Raw genomic sequence first — 19,166 nt, 5'->3', positions numbered from 1 at the left:
TAGGACTGGAGAAAGTACTCGGGTAGCTGACCAGCATCAGAAATTCTGCCGGGCACAGCCCTTGTAAATTATTTCTCAGTCTTTTATAAATTTGGCTGCTATGAATCTATTCTTCAGAAAAGAGTCCTGGGTGATGAGCTCGTAGTTCAAGGGTAAGAAGTAGGGATGAGCCCAGGGGTGAGACTGGGAGTAAGCTACCCGTTACCTCACCAACCAGCCTCCTCCATTGCAGTGGATACAATGGCTATAAACTTTGATTCTATCCAGTTTTCCCTGAATGAGGATGAATCCTTGAATATGCCTGAATCAGTCTCAAAAATCAATTAGCAAGACAAGTCCAGTCATCTCTTGCTTTAGGATGGACATTATCATCAAAAGAAATTTTGGTCCCAAGAACCAGAAAAAAAGATGAAAATTCTGGGCCAAAATTGCATTTTTTTTTCTATTTTGTGCTTTATGTCACAAAAACAATTTCTAAAAATTGTTTAAAGCAAATCCCATTTTATGTTTTCTTTAAAGCAATAGGTAAGAAGCAGGCTACATAGTAGACAAATTTAATGGTTCAGGTGAAGGGCCTAGGATTTGACTAATTTTGAACTCCAACTTCCCTACTTGCTAGGGATGTAAGTCTAGGTCGGTTACCAAAACCCTCTTGATTATCCTGTTACCTTATCTGAAAGTGTTGGCTACCCTAATAGCTACTTTGTGAGGGGGGGATAAATAAAATGATCCATGTCAAGTGTTTGGCCAGTGACCAGCCCTGCAAGAAGTCTTCCCGGCTTCCAGCTCCTGTCTACCACCATTTTTTCTTATGAATTCCCCTAGAGCTTTACTCTGGTCTGGGGGCCGTTCCCACTTTCGGCTTCCTGTAGACCAGGTTTACTTGTCTTATCTCCTCTGCTAGGCTTTGAGCGTCCTGAGGGCAGCTGTCTTCATATTCCTCAGGCATGGGCACATTGTTCTACCATCTGGGTACATAGCATATGCTTACTGAGTGTGCACAGAGCCTGGAGGGTGAGTGTGTGTGTGTTTAGGGAAGGCAGAGGGTGTTTAGCAAAATAAACAAGAAGCAAGAGCAACTCTAAGGTATTGCCCCTCAACTTGGGGTCCCTGCACTACACACATAAAATCCTTAGGGTGCTGAATAAACATACAGATTATCCAGCCTGGCCAAGGCCTGTCAGGGCAGGCTTCCTGGGTGGGAGGTCCTACCACCTGCATTCTGAACATGCTCTCCAGGCCATTCTACACACATAGGTGTGTGAGAACCTCTGCTCTCACAACCAGGATATGCACCAGGTCTGGTCTGAAGTATCCAGATGAGTCCCAGTGTTACAAAAAGACAAAGATAGCGTCCATGTCTTCAGGGGGCTGGAGTGTGCCTGCTCCTGCTTGCAGAAGCAGAGTTGGGGGGCCCTCTTCTGTGCTTCCTCTGCCAACGCTCTGTGGAATGTGTCTGGAAGTCAAAATGGCAGGATGGTCAAGAGGATGGTCCTTTAGCTTGCAAAAACGTGAAATGGACGATTGGACATTCTACATAGGAAATTGTACAGTGTGTTCTCTGTCTTCATGAAAAAGCCAACAAAAAGAAAACACATACCAAAAAACGTGTTATGGAATTTAAATATTAGAAAGCCTAGCTGGGCTTTTATCTAGGTGCCTTACTAATCCTGTGACCCTGGGCAAGTTAGCCTCTGTAGGGTTTCTCTATCTGTGGAAAGGGGGAAGGCAGTTTCTCTTTCTCAGGACTGTTGTGGGAATCCAAAGAGATCATTCTTCGAGAGTGCTCAGTTGAAGGCTCTGGGCATAACGAAGGCTCGCCAAATGTTCTCTGGGATAATTATTATCCATGTCATTAATATTCAAACCATGCACCCGTTTTTGTGTGATCCCAGCCATCCCACCCTTCTCTATGCCCAGGCTCAGAGTCCAGGGCTCAGAAGAACAAGGCCATGCTCACTTCATGTCTTGTTGGGTGAAAGGAGACTTACTTGGGGTGGTTAGGAGGTAGACCTGGGTCCTGTTATGCCTAACTTGAGCAAGGGGACATCTCTGAGACATCTGAACAAGCTCAGCTCACCACGGAGGAAGTGTTACTTCCAGCATCCCCCTACCTTGGTGACAGAACCCTTGACTGGGCCTCCTGACACTTGACCCTACTTGGGGACTAGAAGAAGGGATGAGTCCTAAAGTCTGCATAGTACAAGGGACTCCTGCAAGGTTTCTGCTGAGGTGATGGACAAAGAAAAACATTATCACATGCTCAGCTGGAGAGGGCTTTGGTGATCAGAGTCTGGACGCATTAAAACGAACTTGGCATTTCTATAACTTGTCTTACCTAGCAACAGTGGACCCCTCCAGAAATCTGTTCAGGCAACTAATGACTCTAAAACCCAGTCACCCCCCTCAATACCCACTCTCCCTGCCAAATTGTTGGGATTCCAGGCCAGCTGGGTGTCTGCTTATTTACATAATTAATCTAGTGTGAAGTCTTTATATGTCCCTCCTCAGTCCTCTTTCCAAGGATAAATAACCCCCCATTCTTCCATCCATAAGCCCCAATTTTACAACCTGTTAATCATTTTTGTGGCTGCCTTCTGGATTTTTCCTTTTTTTTTTTTTTTTGCACCCTCTTTAAGCCTTATCTAAATTTAACAGACATGCTACAAAGGCAATTAGGAGCAATGAATACATGAGAACGTGGGGCCATCTCTAATCTGGATCCGAGTTTTCTTCCTCTGTAGAGTGATATGGGGCTCCTCACCACTTTTCCTGCTGAGAGAAGATTCAGGAGGGGCTGTCACTTTGGCTTCCTCCAGGTTGTCCTCCAAGGTCCAGTGAAGACAGGAACCAAGGGACATGCCTGAGCTCAGGAGAGAAGTCTTGTGGTGGGTTCAAACCCAGCCCCAGCCAAAAAATGCATTAAAAAAAAAAAAGGAGATAAGTCATTCCTGCATGGAGATGGCAGGAGCCTGCTGTTAGGGTTGGGGTGGGGGGAACTGGCAACCCTAACCCCAATAACCTGGGGCATTGAAGAGTGCCAGTGGCTTTCTGCCAAAGCCGGTTTGATAGATGTTGCTGTTCTGTCCCCTGAGCTCTTATCTGAATTTCCCCCAAAGGCCATTTCCTTATCTGACTTCAGAGCCATGGTCCTGAGCCCCAGCAGACTGCAGAGAAGCATACTTGAGTTTTTGACACCCGATAGCATGTCACCAAGGAGCCCTTGACAGGCATCAGGTAAAACTATGAACATGGCTAAGGGAGAGAGGACATTTCTGGAGTTTGGGATTGGGGGTTTTCTAGTGGAGAATGTTTTAAAAACAGACGTAAACAAAGGAGTGGGCCTGAGTGGAAAATGACTTGCCATTTTACAAAGACAAATCCCCATCCTTGTGGCCTTGTGCTGGGGTCGTTATCCTCCTGAGGTTCTGATCTCTCTGGAACTGCATTTTTCCCTTCGCAGCATGGGCTGCTATTTCCCAGGGACTCACTCAACAGGGTGCAAACAGTGGGGGATGTGTGTTGGAGCAAGGATTAGCAAATATAGACAGTCCTGTTTGGCTACCTTGTCAACAGTGTCAAGGTGAAAACCCACCAGTTCACCAGCTAATTTGGTGAGGGAGATTATTGTTCTGTGCAAAAATCAAATAAAACCCTTTGAGGCTTTTCTTAGGCAGCATTGCACGTAGTAGCTCGGGTCTGAAGATCAATAACGCAGAACCTGCTCTTCATTACATGTTAATGATGTGCGAGCAGAAACCAGAGCGGGGAGGGGAGGCCCATGACTCCCAACAAAAAGACTGTCAGACTTTTCTGAAGGCAGTGGGGGGCTGGGTGCTGATGGTGATGAAGTAGCTCGTTTGGGGTCACAGCTGACTTTCAGTCTCTGGGTCTCGGAAGTGGAAAGCCTTCTGCAATGGGATACTCAGGATGTCTTTTAAAAAGCCGTCTCCTGGCTGAAAGTACTTTATAATCCTCATTAACAGGGTGCCAACTGAGTGAGTTGGTAACAATTAATAACAGAGGCAGTGTGGTTGTGAACCCAGGAATGAACATAGCGAGGGTTCTAAGTTCCAGGGCTGCCCGAAGCCAGACCCCTTGGTGACTTTGGATTCAGAAGTAGCAGAAAGTGTTTGGGACTTTGAAATCACTTTCTAGGGCTGCTAGAACAAAGTATCACAAGCTGGGTGGCTTAAAACAAAGTTTAATCTCTCAAAGTCCTAGAGGCAGAAAACCTGGAATCAAAGTGCCAGCAAGGCCGCGTGCCCTTGGAAGCCTCCAGGGGAACCTGTTCTGTGCCCTGTCTCAGCTCCTGGTGATTGTGGGGAATCCTGGGCCCTGTCGACTTGCAGACGTGTGCCTCCAGTCTTTGCCCGCGTCAGCAAGTACAGTTAGATCTCTGTGTGTCTTGGAGCCTCCTCTTCTAAGGATTGTAAGGATACTGGCCACAATGAATTAGCCCTTCTCCCCCACGAATTGGCCTCACTTTATGTTGATCACCTGCAAAGACCCTATTTTCAAAAAACTGTTACATTTACAGGTACTGTGGGTTGGGACTTCAGCCTGTCCTTTTCTGTGACACAACTCAGCTTTTAATAGACTTGGAAGAAGATGTTGTTAGTTCAGCTTTAGGCTAAAGGGCTTGAGAGGAGCCCAGGGCACCAAGAATTCAGGGAGCTTCCTCTGTGAGGGTCCTACTGTACCAAATAACCGCAAATTCAGTGGCTCAACACAACACATATTTTATTCTCTTATGAGTCTGGAGGCCAAAATCAGTTTCTTTTTTTGTTTTTATTTCCAATGAATATGAAGGTACAAATGATTAGATTACAATGTTTGCATTTGTTAGGAAAAGTCCCTTTTGTAGTTGTGTCTCCCACCGAGGAGGTGTCCGAGAGATCCTTACTTTGTGCTCACCAAGCCCCTCTCTGTTCCTCTCTTCCCCCAACTTGAACTGAATTGAGTTTTTCTCTTATGTGGGCAGATATTAGTTCATCTACTGGCTTCAGATTAGTATTAAGTACATTGGATATTTGCTTTTCCATTCCAGTGATATTTCTCTAAGAAGATTGTGTTTCAGCTCCATCCAGGGCTGAAATCAGTTTCAATGGGCTAAAGGCAAGGTGTTGGCAGGCTCCTGGCTGACATTCAGGGCACTTCTAGGTCTTCGTGGCTCCAGGTCTGCCTTTGCTGTGGCCCCATCTACGCAATCTTGACCTCTGTGGCCATGTGGGCTTCTCTTCTTCTGTGTCAAATCTCCTTCTGTCTTCCTCTTACAAAGAAATTTGTGATTGAATAGTCACCCAGTTAATCCAAGGTACTCTCTTCCTCTGGAAATTACCAACTGATCACATCTGCAAGGTCTTTGTCACATAAAGTAACATTTATGGGTTCTATGGATTGGCAATTGGTATCTTTGGGGGACATTATCCAGCCTCCTATAGTAGTGGCTCACCAACTAGTAGGAGAGATAGCCACTCATGATAGCATCTAATGGAACATTTTGAATCAAAAATACATCACTGAACTTCTAAATAAAGACACCCAAAACTTATAATATTAAACATTGAAACAAATGTGAGCTCATCTATACATTTAAAAATGTTAATAAAAATAAGTAAAATAATTATTTACTTTTGGTGAATCAGTGAGTGATGGGGATCATAGTGGTGACAGGTTATATTAGGGAATAAATGTTTGCAAAGTGAAAATTGTAAGGAGCACCTCTTACCAAGACACAGCTCGGAAACACACGTAACAAAGATGGCGGCCCCTGAACACCTTCATCCGGCCTCATTTACTGTTGTGCATTTCTGATTATTGCATATAGTGCTGTGTGAATTTTTATTTTAAAATTCTTTGTATCCATTGACTTATTCATTTTCTAAACCTATTATTCCATTTTGGGGGCCTCGGGTGGTGAGACCCTCTCCTGGCAGTTCAGGGTACCAGGCAACAACTAACCCTGGACAGAAGGCTATGGCATCCCAGGGCTCATTGCCACCCCCCTCACTGAGATGGGCATGTTTTATACATGCAGCTAATCCTTTTCCTATGCACATCTTTGAGATGTGGGAAGAAACCAGGATACCCGGAGAAAACCCATGTAGACATGGGTAGAAAGTGCAGGCTCCACCCAAAAGGAATCTACTTTTTTCCCCCCTCTCTGTAGTGAAACACTGTTGAAAGAAAGGATGTTATTTGAAGACTGTTGTGTTTATTGTTCAGGATGACCAGGGCTTTGTGAACAGTTGTTTGAGTCAGTCACAGTGAGAGGCAAATACCCATTCAGGGTGACATCAGTATAGGTCACTGACTTGAACTAATTCTCAATCTGATGCCTGGGCCCCACTTAGCTTTTCCGAATCTGTTGTCAGCAGAACAAACTGGCCTCTTAGGCCAGCAGTCAGCTTCCTGGGTTGCTGCTCTTCTACTAGTAACATGTTATAAGGCCAACCAAAGCTTCTGCCCCTCTGTGGCAGGTAAGAGCCACATCTTTTAGGGCCGAGGTGAGAATTTAGTGGGTTAAAGCAAGCTAAGCCAGCACCAGGCAGGGTGGCTCATACCTGTAATCCTAGCACTTTCAGAGGGCAAGGTGATAGAGTGCTTAAGCTCAGGCGTTTAAGACCAGGCTGAGTAAGAGTGAGACTCTGTTTCTATTAAAAATAGAAAAACTAGCTGGATGTTGTGGGGGCACCTGTAGTCCTAGCTACTTGAGAGGCTGAGGTGAGAGGATTGCTTGAGCCCAAGAGTTTGAGGTTGCTGTGAACTGTGATACCGTCAATGGTACTCTACCCAGGGCACCAGAGGGAGACTCTGTCTCAAAGAAAAACAACAACAAAAAGCAATGTAAGTTATTATTGCAGCACTGATTGCCACACACACTCAGTAAATCATAGCTAATGTGATTCACAGAACAGATGCTCCCTGAGGGTAAGGTCTGGTTCGTTTGCCGTTAAGACTTAGCCAATAGTAGGTGCTCAGTAAATATGAACTGAACAGATGGATGAATGAATGAGGTTTCCTGGAGGCCGGATCCAGAGCCTGTGGTTTTTGGCTCTCCCACATTATTATTGGATGAAACCATGATTGAGGACTCACAGTACAGAACATCCACTTTATGGATAATGAAACTGCAGCCTGGGGTGCTGAGTGATTTGCCTGGGAGTATTTGGTTAATTTATTCAACATGTCCTCATTCCTCTTTTATTTAACAAACACTCATTAAGCACCTACAACCAGTTTCCAGTGATATTTCAACCTCACTTTCTACCAAAGAGAATAAGACATTTACCCAGCCCTTGGTCTGTTAGGGGTTCAGCTATACAAACAAAGGGCTATTTTACACTGTGCCATGATCCAACATTTACACACATGATGTGCTGAAGGAATACAGATAAAGGAGCCTCCATCCTGCCTCAGGGCCAGTGGAGACCAGTCGAGAAGGTTATATTTAGGATGCCTGAGGGCCAGGGAGGTTAAGAGGCTCTTGGATAGCTAAGGGGGTGGATAGAAGTTAGGGGAGGTCACGGGGCTGGTGAACTGTCCAGTGAGGCGAGCGTGGAAGGCTGCAGCTTCTGAGATCACTCATAGGGCAGGGGGAAGCTCACTCCAGGTGGAAAAACAGCAAAGCCAAAGGCCAGAAGTCGGCAAAGAGATTGATGAGTTTGAAGAGTTGAAAGATAAACCATGTGAATAAAGGGGAAAGAGGCAAGAAATGCAGTTTGACAGATAGACAGGGGCCAAGTCGTCCTGGTCTCTGTGGGTCATGGTGAAGAGTTTAGACTTTATTCTAAATATGATGAATGCCGTTAGGAATAATAATCAGGTGGCATCCAATGGGTTAAGTGTTAGGGTCACTATAATGGAACAATGCCAGTTAGGCTAAGCTGATGATGGAAGTGGGAGGCAATGCTCATATTCCTGATGTGTTTTCATAAAATAAGCTGGGGGTTGCCACATGCCTGAGTTCTGTGCCCTTACTATACCCCCCTGCCCCATCCTGGAACAGATCACATTGCAACTGGGTCTGCTGGAGGCACCAGCAGGGTATAAGGGAGATTGTTGGTTTGGATTATAATACAACAGAGTATCCATACAATAAGGTGTTTTTCAAGTGCTATTCAGTTTAATTCAGTGCACATTTTGAGATCTATTTTCATCAGAATCCTCTCAGTTTCAGGCCAAACTGAATACGGGGGCTCCAATGTTGTCAGATGGACGTTTCTCTCCATCTCCTGCCTGTATTTTTTTCTATGGTTACTTTAGTCTCGGGCAGCCTCTTCCCGTGAGGTGCCAGCTGCTGGAAGGCCTTGATTTGCAGCCTGTGAGTTTTGCAACCTGAGCAGAAAGAGAGCATCTGTTCCTCAGTAGTCCTTGCAGAAGGCTGAAAGTGATTGACTTAGTCTGGGTCCTATGAACATCTTTAATCCAGGTACTGTGCTGGGTGAGCTCCTGGGATTGGCTAAGCCAGGGTCACATGACCAGCTCTGCAGGTCGGGGTGGAGTCATCCTTAATTGCCTGGACCAAATGTGGAGAGTGAAGAGTTTGCCCAAAGGCAAACTGGGTCACTGGTGCATAGAGAAACTCAGACGGGAGGTACACCAGACAGACAGGTGTATATTCCCAGCATCTGCCACCGCATGCAAGGTCTGCCCAGCTCTCCTGCAGGAAGGTCAGAAATGAATAATTCAGTTCCTGCCCTCCAGATGCTCACAGGGTGTCAGGGAGGCAGATGCATACATATGAGCCTCTGTAATACGGGCCCGCCTGCAGTAAGTGCCCTCATTTGGTAGTGTCTCTGGCACCAGGAGGCTTTGACTTTTAATTGTTGGTACCTGGGAGTTGGCACATGTTTTCTCATATTTCTAATTTAAAAGTCAACAAATTGTTTCTGGAACCTTAACTAGAAATTAAATCTGGGTATTTTTCATGTCCCCCAATTGGGGAGTTGAGATGTATAAAACTGACTCCCAGCGATAGTCCTGGGTTTCGATTGACTCACCATCTGGGAGTCATGACTGAAGCCACCAGCATGTCTTTAAAGGCAAAGCAAGAGGACACAGGGAACAGTCCAGGGCAGAAAGGACTCCCTGTGGTCAGTTACCCACAGGAAGCAGTCCTGTGTCTGAAGTTCCAGCTGGAGAATGGCTGCCCTGGGCGTGCATGTGTGGGGGTCCACTCTGCACCTCCTCACCATGTATGTCATCCGCCCACAGGGACATATTTCTTTGCTTCTTATAGGCATTTGCTTTTCCATTCAACACACATTTATTGAACTTTGTTGTTTCCTTGTTTCTCTTGGGCACATAGCTACGTTTTCCAGCTTCCTTTAGGTTCTGTGTGGTTGGACTCTGGTTGGTGGATTGTAGACGCTGTAATGTCAGCCTTACTTCTGTAAAACCTCCTGTAGGGCCCTCCACATTCCTTGGCTCTATCTCTCTGTCTTCCACCTGCAGGTAGATGGTCCAGGAGGGGACAGTAGAGATGTAGGAAGGAAACAGGAAGAGGCTGAGTCCTTAGATGACAGTTCTCTATCTGAGCCCCACCTAAATAAAAGACATCTACGTGGTATTATAACAGAGTGGAAGATAAATCTTTGCAATGTTGACTTGTTAGAATTTTGGAGTTCTTTTAGTTTTTTTGTTGTTGTTTAGAATACAGAATTCGGCTTACCTTGACTAACCAAAGAGCTTAAAAAAATATAAGAATTTGTACTATATGCTAGAGATTCAATGCCAAGCAAAGAGGGTCTAACTCTTGCCTGGATGGAGTTTTCAGTCTTACCTCTAATTTTATCGATTCCTATGTCCTTCTCACCTTCTCTTAGGCTTTAACAGATGATATTAGGAGCATTTGTGTTGAAATAACTCTGATGAATGTCCAGCAGAGTCAACTGAAGGGCTGGGTTTTAGAAATTGGCAACTTCATCTTCATCCCATCTGCAATGGGGCTTGTCTGTGGGTCACAGCCTGATCCTTTAGGCCTTTTAGAGCTTGAGAGATTCTCCAATTGTGCAGGTTAAAGAGTTTTTTTGTTATATACAAAACCCTTTTCTTCTCTCTCATTTTCACTCTCAAAATCAGTCCTAACTAGCTAGAATATTATCTATCCAATCTGCTATTCAGCCATCTACCCATCTACCCATCTATTCATTCATCTATACTTCATCATCTATTTATTCTTTAGACCTAGTTTTATTAATAATACTTAGCTTTTGTCAGTTGCTCATTTGCCAGGTGCTATGCCAGGATATTGACGTGAATAGTCCTTTTTAATCCAACCGACAATCTTCCAGGGTAGGTGCCGTCATTATCACTAAGGAAAAGAGGAAAGTGAGTCCCTGACATTACTTATCTATACCTATCGAGCCAATTGGAGAGCAGGGTATGAACCCAGATGTGTCTTGCCAGAGCATAGTTCTCAGTCACTGTGCTGCGCCTTATTCCATTTTTGTCAGAGTGTTCTCAAATGTTGTGCCCTATGAAGGGTTCACAGGGAGTAGCTGACATGAAGGGGTTCACACTCTGTGTATGTGTGCATGCAGATGTATGTGTGAAGCTGGGTGGCTGGAACAGAATGTCACATGAACAGGTAATACAATTGGAAAGGTTCTGTGAAAATGGCCAAGAAGACCTTGGAACCCTGTGAAAATAAAAGGCACCTGGGCTCTTAGGTGAAGCGTTAGCTTTGGCAGCCAAGACCACAGTCAGGGAAGCTGGGGGAAGCAGGGGTCTGAGGTGTATATTCTGGAGTCAACCTTGCAGCTGGATGCCTTTGGACAGGTCAGTCCAATTTTCCGTGACTCAGTTTCCCCACCTATAAAATCAGGATAATAAAGTTCATACCTAAAGAATGGTTTTAGGAATTGGATAAGACGGCTTTGTAAAGATTAACCGAGGTAACACACCTTGAATAGGGCCTTACAGCTACTAAATTCTCAATAAATATTAGTTTCTTTTGTAATAACGATGATGGTGATGATGATAATTTGGGGTTGAGGCAAAAGAATAAATGTTCTTCCCCTTTCCTTCTGCACAGAGCACATCTGTCTCCTCCTCTGCAGCTGTTACTGACGCTCGGGTTCTGAGGTGTCCCAGCTCTGCTACCAAACAGCTTTGTGGCCCTGGGGATGGCACATGACCTATCCCGGCCTGCTGTAGGGAGTGAGGTTAGTGCACTGTGGAGTTAGGACTCCCTGATTCCCAGGCTGGCTCTGCCACTCATCTGTTGTGTGACCTTGGAGAAGTAATTCAAATCCTCAGAGCCCCAATTTTCACCTGAAAAATGGGGATGAAAATAGTCACCACCCCACTGAGGTGTTTTAAGGAACAGTGAGGGGTGCCCCATGAGGCTGTTAGCTTTCATGCTGACCTCTCAATGAATACTGGATATCCTCAGTATGAAACTGAGGTAGCCCTTCATCTTTGCTCCGTAGGTTTTCCTGTGTTTTACCTTTGTTTTTATGTTGGAAGATTAACATCTGGTGCCCCTGGCGGTGCACAATTGATTTGTGGTTCTCTAGTAACCTTTCTTTGCACAGAGTTAATAAGGTCCGAGGATCTGTGGCAGAGTTTTCTTGGCTGGGATGGGAGAATGACTGAAGCCCTTGGGTGAAGGTATGAAACTTTTGATGTGCAGTGGGTGGCCATGCTAGCCAAGTGGCCCCTGAGCACAGCAGGGGCTCAGCTGCTTTCGGAACCAGTGTAAGATCTCATTAATCATGAGACATTTCTAGCATGCTTGAAGATATTAATTTGACTCATGGGAAAGACATTCAAAAATAAGAGTGTGTGTGTATTACACACAAATGGAGAACTAGGACTTAGCTAATTTCACCTCTGGGTCCTCTAACACCTAGGGGTCAGATAGATTGGGTCAGCTCTATCCAGTAGTGGTTTAGAGCAGGGGTTGTTACAGAACTTCTTTCTGTAAATATGTTCTACAAAGTGAATATATTAGCCTTTGCAGGCCATACAGTCTCTGTCACAGCTACGAAATCTCGCCTGTGTGGAGTGGGAGCAGTGGAAGGCAGCTCCTGAGTGAACGAATGTGACTGTGTTCCAGCTGAAAGGTGTAAACGGTGGCACCCAGAGGTGAGGCCACAGAGGAGACGTTCAGCCAGGTTTACTGAAAGGGATGGGTGACCCTCCTGTGCAGTGCAGTTAAAAGCCCCTTTTATGTGGGGTCATAGGTAGCCACATTACACGGCTTATTTTGAAAGTTAGAGTCTTTTGGCACAAGCTTCTCAGGGAATGCGCTAGTAGGTCCTTTGTGTCTCAGGAGGAGGAAGAGGGGAAAGGTTTGTGTGTGGCTGGTTAGGTACCCCTACAACAACCAACAAAACTTTATTTGTACACATTGAGATTTGAATTGCATATAATTTTCACAGGCCACAAACTGTTATTTTCTTCTTAATGTTTTTCATTATTTACAAAGGTGGAAACCATTCTTAACCTCCCACGCTATACAAAAGCAGGTGATAGATGGCATCTTGCTCGGGGGCTGTGTTTTGCTGAGCCCTGGATTAGAGTCTGCATCTGTTCAGGCACCTCTTGTTCCATTATTTACCTGGTGATCTTGGGCATGTTTCTTAACTGTGGTGTGCCTTGGTCTTCTCATCTGTAAAATAGAAATAATAGTAACAGTGCCTCATAGGGCATGAGAGTAAGTTAGGGAAAGTTAGCAAAGAGTGGAGTGTTCAAAACAGCTCCTGGAGCATAGCCCTGCCCCCCCCACCTGAAATATTAGCTTTTATCATTTTCACTGAATTATCACCTCATTAAATTCTCTCTGCTACACTATGAGGAAGATAGTGTTACTATCCCCATTTCCCACATGAGGAAACTGAGGCACGGAGATGCTGAGTTGTTTGCCCAGAGTTAGAGTGAGACTGACTTACACAAACAGTAGGACCTGTCTTTGATGAGTAGCACTGTGGAAATCTGGATCGCTACAACACTGCTTCTATTGTCTTTCTAATGATGCTCCAAGGATCTTTCTTCCACCTGAGATTGCTTGTAGTTGTCAGGATCTGTCATTTGGCAAAAAGATAAGGGTAGTGGACAGAGGTCACAGGGCTAGCAGCCGTCAAGAGGGGGCAGTGGCCAGTCAAAGGACAGTCGTGCCTTTTGCATTTTCTTCCCATTCTCCTTTGTAGACGCACTGCAGAGTTTGCATGTGTGTCATTCTGTTGAGTTTGGACATTGCTGGAGGTCACATTGCAAGATGTGCATTTATCCTCTCCCATTACATTCCTCTTTCCTCCCTAATGCTCCAAATTACAAGATTGGCTGATTTTCATTTACCCTAAGAAGTAAAATTTCAGCCTAAATCACATATATCTGCCATGCACTTAGCAGCCCTGACAGCTTCTAACCGGCAGCCATTGCTCCTTATTCCCTCGCTTCTCAAGAGAATAATCAGATCTATTGTGATTTAGAGATGCATTAGCTACGCTTAGAGTTTGGATCAACTTTGGCTTCTGGGGAAGTTATCCAAGATTTACATGATAAGAATCACCTACATTTAGAACATGGGATATTCTTTCTATCCTTGCTGATATTGTTTCTGAAAAAAAAAATAAATAAATAAAAGATCTGAGAAAGTGGCTGGGTGCAGTGGCTCACACCTATAATCCCAGCACCTTGTGAAGCTGTGGTGGGAGGATCACTTGAGGTCAGGAGTTTGAGACCAGCCTGGGTAACATAGCAAGACTCTGTTTCTACAAAAAAACTTTAAAAACATTAGCTTACTGTGGTGGTACATACCTGTAATCCTATCTACTCAGGAGGGTAAGGGAGGGGGAGGATGACTTGAGCCTAGAAGTTGGAAACTGCAGTGAGCTGTGATTGCACCACGGCACCCCAGCCTGGCTGGCAGAGCATGACCTTGCCTTGAAAAAAATTAAAATTTAAAAAGATCTGAGAAAGTATCAGAGTAGATTCTAGGTACTAAAATTGCTGGGACAAAAAGAAAAAAGTCACAGGTGACTGAGCTATCTAGTGCTACATGTGCCTACGTGGTTGGTTTCCAAAGCTCCTCCTCTCAGAAGACAGACAGAGCTGACCTACAGGAATCTGCTCACTGGCCCAGACCTACCCCCTGTATCTTTGCCACCCATGTCTACAGCACTTGGGTGATACATCCATTATGTGTCACCCAATTCTTTATGCACTTTTGGACGCAGCCGTGACTCTTTGCAGGTTCACAGTCCCCTGGAAGAAAGAAAAGTTAGATTTGCATCTCTTTATACCCGGCTCCACTGCTCATTAATCAAGTCCTCAGGCCAGTTGCTTCATGGCTGACCATGACTGTAGTCACTTCCTCTGTAAACGGAGGGGTGCCATTAACACCTTATCTCACAGAGTCGTTGTGAGAATTGATACTTGTAGAACAGTTGTAGAATGGTACTTGACACATAGAAGGGACTCAGGAAATTTTCTCTGGGATTAAAAACGTTAGATGATGGGGCTGGGAGATGGGAGAGAGAGCACGCCACCTCCCAGCTGGAGTCCTTCAATGGCATCCCATTTCTTATAAGATATTAATTAATCCTAATTTCCTCAGCCTGATTTGCAAAACCTTGCCCAGTTTCCCCACCTGGCTTTTATTCTATTTGTCCCTCTCTGGTCTGCAGCCACACAGTACAGACATACCTTCAAGATAATCACAGATATGGTTTGAGATCATAGCAATAAACAGACTATTGCAATAAAGTGTGTCACAATTTTTTATGGCTTCCCAGTGGATATAAAAGTCACATTTACACTATAATACAGTCCATCAAGTATGCAGTTATGTCTAAAAAATGTACATACCTTAATTAAAAATATTTTATTGCTAAACAATGCTTAAATGTGAATTCTTCACAAAAGACTTCCTGATTCTCCCCTCAAAGACCAAATAAGTTCACCCATTATGGACATTTTTCCTGTGACATTTGCCTTAATTACAGTTAAATGATGAATAATTATGTGGTGGCTTATTATCTCTTTTTGCTGAAAGAATGCAGTGTACCCAGGCAGAGATGGTCTATTTTCTTTATCTCATGTCTTCGGAGCTTATCATGATGTCTTGAAAATATTAGGCACTCAATATATTTGTTGCTGAACTGAATTGTGGTTTAAAAAAATGAGGTCTGTATTTGAGAGTTTCATCATCAGCGCTATTCAGTCCAAGTTAAGAATAAATTCAGCAAGTTGGTTAAGTAATAAATGACCATCACTTTACTATAACATATTTGAAATTCAGTTTTGAGGCCCCAGTAGTTTCTGAAATCAATGCTCACTCTCTCCAGGTATAGTAATTATTTCTCATATTGTTATTGACTGTCTCCTTAAAGACCAGCCAGGACAAATCTATTTCTCACGCTGTTGTAAATAATTTGAAGCAGGAAGATGAATGGAATAGAATGAGGGTTGTTTAAAAGAGATTTATCCCTCCTCATTCTTGCCCGAGGAATGAGTGGCCAGTTGCTACCAACCCATCCCAAAAGCCAAGAGCAGTTAATTTTCTAATTCCCATACCAATGACCACACTTGTCTAACCACTGACTTCCACAGGTTTGTAATAATTTTGACAAAAAGCACCTGTTTTTGGATAAGTTGTTGATCTGCTTACTAACTTTGGATTTCTGGTTTTATTAGGAGGTGGTGTCTGAGGATGAGCTAGGGGTGTGGGTCCCCAACAGCAGAGGAAGAGTCTGGTAGGGATATGAGCAGGAGATCACATCTAGAATTTAAATTTAAGTTCAAGGATCCCCAAAGAGGAATGTACTTGTAGCTCTCTCAAGTGTGCTATCTCCATTTCTATTTCTGCTTTCCCTATCTAAAGAAAATGTCAGTAATGGCCAGACAATTATTTCATATTGTTTCACAGTCATATTCGGCAATGCATGAATATCTATCTGCAATGCATGATAGATAACGTTGTTATCTATCAATTGTGACAAGTATGAGGCTGAGAAGTTTACATCTCGACAGGGTGCCCTCAATGACGTTTGCTTCTTGGCAATGCATCCTCACCTTGACTGGGTTACATATCCAGACAGGTGAGGCTGCACGACATCATTGGTCCTCCCCAGTGTGTTATTGATTCTCTGGAGGCCAGCATGCTAAGTTATCATCCCATTAGCAGACACAGAGTGAGTACTCAATCAATGGTGGTTATAATTGTTCTACTTTTCTTATCAGAATCTATTTTTGCTATGTGGAAAAAAAAACAAAAAACTTCTCTCCAGCTTGTATATGTGAGTTTTTTGTTAAAGGAACATGAGGACCCAGTTTGTAAACATGATCCTTATTTTCTCCAAGAAAGAACACTAACCCAGAGAAGAGTTAATGATTTGGCTGATTATTTCTAGGTGACTGTTCTGAGCAGAGTGTTTGCCATCACGATGATTCTATAAGACATTCGATACTACATCTCCATCTTACAGATGAGAAAACTCAGGCCTAGTGAGGTTACAGAGATATGTACAAGGTCACACAGCCCACAAGTAACTGAGCTGGGGTTGAAAACTCAAGACGTCTCATTAATGGGCCCATTATTTTAAGCACCCAGCTCTACTAGGACATCAACAGAACCCCTCAGGACGTCAGGAGAACAAAAATAAACACATAGCCTTCCTGCAAAATGAAAACTGGAGAAAATAAAAACTATGTGAATATTCACTCACTTATTCACTCATTCAACAGATAATTATGTCGCACCTGTCAGTTACCAGTCGCTGATCTCAGAACACAAAGCAGACAGAATCTCTGTTTTGATGGAGATTACCTCTCAGAGAGGGGGATGCAAGGTGAATAAAGCAATAGCTAAAATGCATTATGCTGGGTAGTGATGAGAACCCTGGAGAAAATGAGATGAGATCAGAGATGACCAGTGTGGGACTGGCTGCGGTTTAGCGGGGTGGTCAGGGAAGGCAGCCAGGGAGCCAGTGAGTGACCACCTGCCACTCAAGGCAGAGGTTAGCAAAACACAGCAATGGGCTGCTGCTTGTTTTTATAAATAAAGTTCCCTTTGAAGTCAGCAGGCCCATTTGTTCCTGCATTATCTGTGTCTGTTTTCATGTTCAAATGGCAGAGTTGAGCAGTTGCAGGAGGGATTTTGTGGTTGAAAAACTTGATGTATATACTACCTGGCCCTTTATAGAAAAAAATTCACATACCCTCATTTAGAAGAATGTTCTAGGCAGAGGGAACAGATGGCACATTAGAGTCTTTCAACATAAGAGTGTGTGCTTGGGAAGTGGGTGTGCCTGGAGCATGCCCTGGGGAGGGGTGTTGGGGGTCACTGTAAGGCCTCTGAAGATAGGGGAGAGAGGGCTCCAGGGAGAGTTTCAAGGAAGGTTAGCAGATGACTCTTGCTCTTCCAAGGTTGGGAAAAAACTCTGAGATAGAGTTTAGCTGGCAGGATGTAGGAGGAGGGAGGAGGAAGGGGTCCGGCTGTGACACAGCCCACGGGCAGCATTCACCTGTTACTAGTGTCCCACACTCTCTCTGTTGGCCCAAGGTGGTCAATCCTTTACACCCCAGTGTTGATCAGTCATGGAGTGTAGGTCCTCACTGATGGCACATTGGTGATGAAGGGCTGACTTACCATCCAGGGCTCCTGCTGACTGCCCTCCCAGCAGCTGGGGCCATGGGCCCTTACCTGTAGTTGGATCTTGGTGGCCCGTCCCAGTATCTAGCACATAGAGGACAGAGAGCAACCACTAAAGCAAGACGAATGAGATGACTTCAGTAATCTGAGAGATGGGAGTGCCTTGAACCAGGAGGTGGTGAGTAGGCCAATTCTGAGTATCTTTTTAAAATAGAGTTTTTCTACATTCTTCATGGTCTAAGATCCCCGCACAGGAACAAAGTAAAAGGGACAAGCCAAAGAGAACAGCTCCAAAGTTTGTCTAAGTCATGACGTTTTCCAAACCAGTGATCACTGTCCATAGATGGTCTGTGGTTAAGCGTAACTTAGGCTCTTTTTTTTTTTTTTTTAATCAGGACATAGAGAAAAAACATCATTTAGTCACAAATGTTTCAAGGACAGAGATAGAACCTGTCATACAACACAGGGCATGTAAGTCCTTGGCTGGGTCTGTTCCCCAGCAGTGACTGTGCTATTCATAGACTGGTCTTCAAGAACGTTCTGTTGCTAAACTGGGCACAGAACAATACAGTTATTTATGCATCTTCATGGCATAGAGTATTGCCTTGGATTTGAGATTCCGCTACAGTTACATGAGCGGGCAAATCAAGAAATTGTGTTCCATAATTTATTTTCCATCTGACAAAGAGTACTATAGGTAATAGGCAGAGTAAGCTTGTAGATTTTAGCACATTTATTGCAGTGTGATGTGGTCTGACACGGTATCTATGAGCTATGTGGGGTGAAATGGAAAGTTTAAATGGATTCCAATTTCATTATCCCACTGTGATCTGGGAGAGCTGAGACCAAAATGTTGCCACCCACTAAAGTACTTTATCAAATTCCCTCCTGGATTGAACAGCACTGTTCTGCCAGAGAAAGCTATTTTGCTGGGTAGACTGTTTAGCAAGTTGCAATTTTAACTTGGGTGCCCAGCCGGGTGATAGAGTCTAACAGGCTTTGCTCACAATGCACATGGCTTGGCTGTTTACACAAGATTGACAGTCTGAGAAAAACCAGATTCTGCTTGCAGCTGATTTAGAGGTGTCTCTGCTCATTTGAATTCAGCCGAGCCAGTGAGTCCAGCCCTGGGAGAACCTGAGGAGTGAAGGAGCACCAATAGGAGACATTCCTGACAACTTGCAGTGCATAGCAATTAACTCCCCAGAGTTTCAGTAAGCTGCGCTGTGGTTTTCCTCCCTATTTCTCTCCCTGGTTTAGGGACTGGTAAAAATCTGGAAACCACTTGTTGATGTGTTTTTGTCTCTCTAAGCTTTTTGATGGTGTAATGGGCACCACCTCGAAGAGGCAGGTACCTAACTCAGTCTTAGAGATTAAAGAAGGCTCTCTGGAAGAAGCAGTGCTTAAGTGTAGACCCGAAAGACCAAAGGGAGTTAACTGAGTAAAAACAGGGAAGAACTTCTAAAAGGTTGAGGTTAAGCTATTCAGGGACTCCACAAAGTGCCTGTCCCCTGTCAGACACTATCCTAGCCTCCAAGGGTGCATGGGTGAACAAGTCACA

At 44.3% G+C, this 19,166-nt stretch overlaps 1 protein-coding gene across 4 annotated transcripts in view; it reads left to right on the top strand.

Moving 5' to 3' along the window:
• CDH13 (cadherin 13) overlaps nt 1–19,166 on the top strand; it is a 964,648-nt gene that overhangs the window by 70,340 nt on the left and 875,142 nt on the right. Inside the window, exon 3 of one of the 4 annotated variants that reach the window (XM_023514115.1) lies at nt 7,736–7,755. The exons of the other annotated variants lie outside the window; for them this stretch is intronic. Coding sequence (XP_023369883.1) covers nt 7,736–7,755 — 20 coding nt within the window. The remainder of the gene's footprint in view (nt 1–7,735; nt 7,756–19,166) is intronic. 4 annotated transcript variants of the gene reach the window in all.

This window comes from Otolemur garnettii, unplaced genomic scaffold, assembly GCF_000181295.1.
Source record: "Otolemur garnettii isolate 467f Iridium unplaced genomic scaffold, OtoGar3 scaffold00047, whole genome shotgun sequence".
Taxonomy (NCBI): domain Eukaryota; kingdom Metazoa; phylum Chordata; class Mammalia; order Primates; family Galagidae; genus Otolemur; species Otolemur garnettii.
Note: the sequence above shows the minus strand (reverse complement) of the source record. Positions and strands in the feature narration are given on the sequence as shown.